Raw genomic sequence first — 7,649 nt, 5'->3', positions numbered from 1 at the left:
TAAATATCTATTTCACCTTTTTAATTAAATATTATTAGTTTTCTAATACGAAAATGAATGATATTAATTAATTAGGATTGATATAGCAAAATCACGATTGAAGTTGCTGAAGCAGGTAGCACAAGCACACAGTTAACCCTAAGCTCTTTTCCATTCACTCTTCTGTTATAGAGTAAAATATAAAATATTTAGCACTTTTTATAGCACTTTCAAATTATTATTTCAATTTATGTGGCATTGATTAAATTTCGAGAATTAGTAAATTTTTTTAAATCATGTTTTCTGAATAACTTAGAATTGATTATTGTGGTTAATAGTAATTTTTTTTAATGTAAACCTCAAATAAGCATAAGTAACTCTGTAGAAGTAGAAGGACGAAATAGTCATTTCGCAAATTGATCCTAAGCTACCCAAATAGAAATAAGTGGGACTTTAAGGAGCTTATTTATTATTTTTGAAATTTGAGCCTAAGCTCCTCTCATTCTCATTTTTCATGTCTTTAAAATATTTTAACTTATTACTTATTATTATTATTTATAGTACTTTTTATATTATTTCAAATAATTACTCCAATTTATGCAACACCGCAAGAACTTTGAGAAGTAATCAATTTTCTTATCATGCCTTTTAAATGTTTTTAAATTAATTATTGTAATCTATAGTATTTTTTACGTAAATTCTAAATAGATATAAGTAATTCTTAAAAAAACCTCAAATAACAAGAAGTAGAATTTTGAGGAGCTTCAGTGTTATTTTTGAAATTCCTTAAATAGTAATAGAGACTTTGAGGAACTTAGTTGTCATTTTTGAAACTCGGGAAATCTTAATAACTTAATTGGTTATTTTTTTTTTTTTTTGGTTTCCCATCCGGTGTCCGTTACCCGTATTGGAGTCCAACTAATCCAGATTCGCGTCGGATAAGACCCCATTCGGGGGTAGGCTCCTAACAGAGTTTTCTCCATACCTAGGGTCGAACCCTCGACCTCTGGTTAAGGGTAGAGCTGCCCCATCCGCTGCACCACAACCCATGTTAGTGCTTAGTTGGTTAGTTACCTGAACTTCCACCTTATTAGTGAGGGTTCGATTCCCCACATTGTGATACCCTCCCCCATTCCCCTTCCCCTACCCCAATTTTTTTTTTTTAGAAAAAGAAAATAGAAGTCATTTTTAAAACTCCTCAAATAATAATAAATGAAACTTTGAGGAGTTTAGTTGACATTTTTGAAAAACCACCCTAACTCTATTGTGTTTATTATATAGAGTAGTTATCAAAGGCGAAAAAGCTCGGAAGTCTTTTGAGGGTTTAAGCACAAAGCGCTAATAAAAAGCAAGCTTTAATAAAGAAACTCATCACACCAAAAGAACATCAAGGAAGCCGAACATAAATATTATTTACGTTGGCATTAAATTAACAGAAGAGGGTAACTTCTTTTAGGATCCCCCTCAGAATCAATAGTTATTTTTCACTATAGGGAGTTCAACTTGATAATAAACAGGACAAATAACATGATTTACAGATACACATAGTAGAAATGAGGGGAGTACTATGGATCAACAGGACCTGCCATTGCCTCATCATCTGAGTCATATTCAGCGTCACTTAACTCCTCATCACTTGACTGCTCCTCAGGGGAAGCTCCAACATCTTCTGGCTTGGCATATTTTTGACAATATTCTGGATAACAAGCATCCCATGTTAGACACAACTTTCCGGGAAATGCAAAAGAATTTAACATGTATCCACTGACAATGTAATGAAATTTTTACACTATCACTACAATTTAACCTGAAATAGAAGGTAAGTTTCCTTATATATCAGGTTATTAATTTCGCTTATATAATGAGCAGTTGCCTGTAATTACTTTTTAAATGACCTGTAGTGTAAAAGACTTTCACACTGCAAGTTCATAGAAGTTCAACTCAATGCAAGAAACTGCTGAATCGCCAAGTTTGTCACTAGGAGAGGAGTTGCATAAGATGATTTTTATAAATTTATGCATCATTTGTAAATGTGATTCCTCGTAATATTTCACTATTTCATTTTAGAATGCAGGTAGCAAATATCTATGTAGCTTGTACCAGGAGACAATGAAAGCATAAATCTAATCTTCTCTGCCTGTTGATTTTCATTCTGTTATATTTAAACAGGTTTAACAGGACCATGGAACATTCTCAACAACCTATTGCACCGATCTCATAGATTCTGCAATAGATTAAAGCAGTAAAAACGTATCTTCACATCCAGAAGACAAGTTTTTGGGGAAAAGTGTGTATCGCCGCTAGTAACAAAAAGGTAAGAGTGCTGTTAATGCATAAGAAGTTCCATTTGCATGGGCCTAAACTTTTGAAAGGAAAGGCATGTGTGAAAGAGTGGCACTCTATTAGTAGTAGATATGTAGCTTCCAACTTGGATGTTATAATACAGAATAATGTATTGTGAAGATACCCAAAATACAAGGAGTTCATGGCACTGGATGCATCTCTTTCTGATGTGTGTGTGTGTTATTTAATCAGTAGAAGCATCTCTTTCACATCTTAATCCCAACTAAACCACAACGGAAATGAAGCTCACCTTAAATAACTTCTGGGGTCAGATTATTAAGTTCACTGACCACCATCACTATGTATTGGCTTTGTTTCGGAAATGTGCCCATTTGCATCAAGGATTTTAGGGTAGCGCACTATGTTACGCGTATTATCAGTCTCTAATTTTTCATCTATACTCGATATATTGGTTTTTCATGTGTTGCTCCGACTCTCAAAAAATGCTACCGCATCCGTGTTGAATCCTCCAAAAATGCACTTTTGGAGGATCCTACACTCCGGGCGACATTTTGAAGAGTCAGAACAACATAGATTTTTTCTGCCCCTGCCAAATTTCTAAGCAAAATACCCACCTGGTAGAAGTGATAGAAAGAGAAACGCAGATTCTTAGCATCTATTGAGGCAGCTCAGACACTATGTCTTTGCTCCAAGTCACGAAAGCGAAAATATTCTCCCAGGACTCAAAAGAGTTTCTTCGCCTAACTTCCTTCCAGTGAGTGTTCTGCTAACTAGGGTAGGTGAAGAGCACAGGAGAACGCAATTAGGGATAGAAGACATATACATAACCTGATTTGGCACATGCTTGATGACTCTATTGACTAACATCATTTCATCTTTGTTTCCTACTGGTATATTTCCAAAAGAAATAGAGTTGAGTATGTAAGATGAGTATGTCAATGCTGCAGTCAAAGTTTCTAACATATTAGTCCCATAAAAATGGCGTAAGAAAGCTAAGACACTATCTGTGTTTCACCTTAAAACTAAGCCAGATAATGGAAGCATTGGGAGGTTAAATGATTATAGAAAACATCACAGTTGGGTGAACCTCTGCTCATACATTGTCTTTCTTCAAAAAGAAAGTGTCAGGTTGACTTAAGCCGACAGCATCTGCAAGTTCCTTTTTTTCCTTAGCCCTCTCCAGTTATATAAACCAAACACACCAGTTTACGAGTGATACAAAGTAGATTGAGGATGCTACGACTCCACTAGCTAGTTTGGAATGCTAGGAGTACGAAAACTATGAGTTTTCTTCACTATCAAAATAACCATATCTAAGTCGTCATAAAGTGGAGGTATACCAGAAAATTTCTATATTATTTTGACCATACTTTAGATTGACCAAATATCTTTGTAGTACCTATGCTAAGGATTTCATTTGCCTTCTGGTTCTTGCACATCCCTTCCTTTCCAACGCAGAATCTTGTGTGAAGTTGGTGTTAAGGCAATTGAGCTAAACCTAAACCTCAATTTGAACAACGACCACTTCAATTGCATCCAAACTTAATTAACTTCCTAATACATCAAACGTGCCAATAAAAATGAATTGGACGTCTATAACTTCAATATGTTTCAACGTCTCTAACTTCAATATGTTTCATTAAACCTCACTAAACTAAGTCTAATCATGAATTGTTCAGGAGAAGCTAACTCCAGAAAAATTTAGCTATAATAGAATGCTAACATGCAAATATCAAAAAAAAAAAAAAAAGAAAAGAAAAGAAAAGAACAAAGCAAAATCAATTCTCTGGCAACCAAACTAAGGTAATGAGACTTTAATTCTATGAACTCTACCCTACTCAAAGATTGAAGGAAATATTATAGTTAGTTCTTTTCATCCACAAGAAGCTACCACAGATTTTTGTAACATACAAGCATCTGATACCTTTAACTCTCTGTTCATATGCAGTTCGGTCTCGCATCATCAAGGCAGCTGCCTCCCCATTCAATGGGTCCGATGGGTTAGGATACAAGAGGAGTTGTGGAAGAAACACTTCAAACACATTTGTCAAATCTGTGGAGTTTGTTCAAAACCAGCTATATTTACAGAAAAAGAAGTCCGGGAAAAAGCAATAGAAATTTCAAGAACCTAAGCATGCTCAAATCCTATTACCAAACATGGGACTCCAAGTCTGATTGATAACATCTAAACAAACTGATCCTGACCTGAAAATGATAATCCAGTGAAATTTCAGACTTCAGCCAAACAAAATGAAAAGGATAAAGTTATATACAGAAATTAAGCATTGGAAAACTCACATCTCATCAACATTTGGATGGTACATTTTATTAACAAAGCTAATTGATGGAGGTTTATACGGGTAAGCATCTGGAAGTTCCACCTTCATTTTCCAAACTCCACCATGATAAGGACCTGCAACAACAAGGCTAACTAAAAGCAGAAACTGAATAAAGCAACACCCGGACCAGATGCAATGTATCACTAATGGTTCAACTGAAGTTAGCATTCTTACATGAATCATAGATATATATGTGAAAATCACTTAACTTTTAACAAATACTAAAATCTTATCCCACCTTGCTATCCGTCTGTACTAGTAGTTATAGTATTGCTCCTATAGTTTCTTGTGCTTCAATTTTTGTTACCATCAGTTGTTTCTTGTACTTAGACTAGCGTATTATTTTGATATAATACTGTATTGTTACTATCTGTTGTTTTTTACTATAGGTTGTTTCTTATACTTCTGTTTTCTCTTTTTTCTGGATTGCTTTGGACTACTTTTTCTTAATTCGAGGATTTATAGAAACAATGATAGAGGTAAGTCCGCGTATACTCTATCATCCCACACCCCATTTTGTGGGAGCCACACTGGGTATGTTGTAGTGGTATTTCCTTCCTAGTCCAAGTTGATTTCCAATTTTTATAAAATTTCCCTTTGAAAAATTTCAATCAAAAAATCAAATAGACCCCAAAAGAAACTACCTTTGAAGATAAGAAGAATAACTCGCAAGAAATATAACTCAACCGAGACTCTCTTCAATAAGTGTCTTAAAGGTGCGATATACACGATTAAGTCTGGAATAATATTATATCATGATTGATAGATGGTATAAATTTATCCTGAATAAATTTATGTTAGTCTACCAAATGGATAGGATATCCCACGTTATACCATCCAGGTTGTGATTATTTTGTTTCATCTCCCGGATGGAATAAATTAGTCCCGCGCGAAGACTGCACTCACAGGATAATTTAGTTTGCATATATATATATAGAGAGAGAGAGGGGCTAAAAGGAATGGTAGAGGAGATATACTTTCCGCAGGTCCATGGAAATGAACATGAAACTCTTGCATCCCATCATTGACCATTTCCACCTTGTAATCACTCATCATCCTAATACAAGCAAACAACAACGAAAAACTAAACAAAATAATAATTAATTAATTTAGACAAAAAGAATTGGTTAAATAGTTTACAGCTTCATCAAGTCCATATCTCGCCGTTTGCTCGGAGAAGACATGATTTCTTTCTGAATATTTGGCTCCTTTTTTGGAGAGAGAAAAAGAATAAGTTACTTGCACAAGTCAGACAAGCAAATAAATAGTTCGGGCATGGGGAGATGGAGGAATAAAATTTGTGATTTGGGCTATTAAAATATTACTAGTATGTTATAGATTGCATTAGTTAGTCTTAATACAAGTCATCCCCTCTTTCAGTGTAGAAAATAGTAAGGCACAAAAGAAACCTGATAGGCTGCTTGAAAAATTATAACTATAGAAGACTTTCCGTGAATGAAAATAGTAGTAAAAAAATTGGTTTAGAGTAAATAAATAAAGCATCTATTGAGCTTAAAAATAAAATAGCAATGGAACGAAAAAAATATGAGAACAGAAAGAAAAAGAAAAAAAAAGTGGTTGCTGAAACTTCTATCCATTTTGATCAAAGTGAGACCCAAAACTCCAGTTGTCAAATTATGAAAGTATGTCATACAAATTTTGTCTACCACCTAATACTTGAATTTCATGCACAATAAAACTTTTCCTGAAAGAGTATATACTTCCGATTTGAGGCTGCTCTTAGACCAGGAAGATTGCTTATGACATCAATCAAAGTGTGTTTGGTTATGAAAATTATTTTTCTTATTTAAATTTTTAAAATTTTTTAAATTTGACGTTAGAGTTCCATTTGACCACGATTTTTGCAATAAATATTTAACATTTAAATATCCTTTTTGAAAAAGACATAAAAAATGATTAAACATGCAATATAATTTTTTTAAAAAAAAAATTATAAAGTAAGAATAGAGTTTTGATCGTTTTTCAATTTCTAAAATAACTTTAAGGTGCATTTAAAATTTTCGTAGTACTAATTTTCAAGGGAAAAGGGTATAAAATATATTCATATTTTGATGAAATTTGTTGAAACACGCTAGATTTTGAGGGGAGTCCTATGACCCCCTAAACTATTTATTAATGTATTTTAGTGAGGTTTATAAGCAAATAAATAGATAAAATACTATATAAATAAATAAAAGAGATTAGTGCAAATAAATGACAGTAATATACGCTAATAAATAGTTTAGAGGGTATTAATACACTAATAAATAGTTTAGGGGTCATAGAATCGCTACAAAATTCATGCGTGTTACAACAAATTTCATCAAAATTTGCATATATATCAGACCATATTCCCTATTTTTTTAAAAAAAAAAAAGTGAAAATTTTATTGCCAAATGATTGCATAGTAAATTTCTCAAATAGAAATACACTATCTGTCTCATAAAATACATAAACACTATTTTAAAAAATATTATGCGATAAACTTTAAAATGGATGACTTCTATTCTATGTGTATTTTTCTTATGTAATAAATTTTAAAGTTATATAAGTTTTATGTATAAAAATGTCATGCTATACTTAAATTGAATAATAAAAAATTTGTCCGAATTTATTTTCACGATCTAATTTTTAAGTTCTTTAAAATTTTGACCTGCCTCGTTATTTTTTCAAACAGAGAAAATAGAGAATGAATTTAAAAAAATAAATATAATATAACTCCGGCTCAATTTCATAGATAGAAAGGATATAACCAAAAACATATGGATTTTGGAATGCTAGAAAAGTGAGTCCTACACTAATCATTTGTCGATAAATGAATGTCTCATACAAGTATGATTTGACATATCTTATGCATTATAAAAATTCTCATCCCTTTAAATTTATTGAGACTCTTGAACTAAGCGCAATTCCAATTAAACCTTTATAGTTTCTAATGAGTATTTTAATTAGATTATTTTTAATTTAAATTTAAAAAAACTTATGCATATGATTTTATTCATCTAGCTGATTGTTAAGTTATTCACA

General features: G+C 32.5%; 1 protein-coding gene across 2 annotated transcripts; it reads right to left on the bottom strand.

Annotated features, from left to right (window-relative positions):
* Window positions 1-1,361: 1,361 nt before the first annotated feature.
* LOC107845424 (ubiquitin-conjugating enzyme E2-23 kDa) lies at window positions 1,362-6,347 on the bottom strand. 2 transcript variants are annotated; one of them, XM_016689724.2, is made up of 6 exons: window positions 5,763-6,347; window positions 5,600-5,679; window positions 4,582-4,714; window positions 4,436-4,488; window positions 4,208-4,336; window positions 1,362-1,675 (listed from the first exon to the last, which is right to left on the bottom strand). In XM_016689724.2, exons 1-6 carry the CDS (start codon window positions 5,804-5,806, stop codon window positions 1,545-1,547), a joined length of 570 nt encoding a protein of 189 aa, XP_016545210.1. In that variant the 5' UTR covers window positions 5,807-6,347; the 3' UTR covers window positions 1,362-1,544. The 2 variants fall into 2 exon arrangements, with proteins under 2 accessions (XP_016545210.1, XP_016545211.1); XM_016689725.2 differs by having other exon boundaries at window positions 4,582-4,696.
* Window positions 6,348-7,649: the final 1,302 nt, after the last annotated feature.

The sequence above is a fragment of the Capsicum annuum genome, chromosome 10 (genome assembly GCF_002878395.1).
Source record: "Capsicum annuum cultivar UCD-10X-F1 chromosome 10, UCD10Xv1.1, whole genome shotgun sequence".
Classification (NCBI taxonomy): Eukaryota; Viridiplantae; Streptophyta; class Magnoliopsida; order Solanales; family Solanaceae; genus Capsicum; species Capsicum annuum.
The sequence above is the reverse complement of the archived record's forward strand: the minus strand, read 5'-3'. Positions and strand labels throughout refer to the sequence as shown.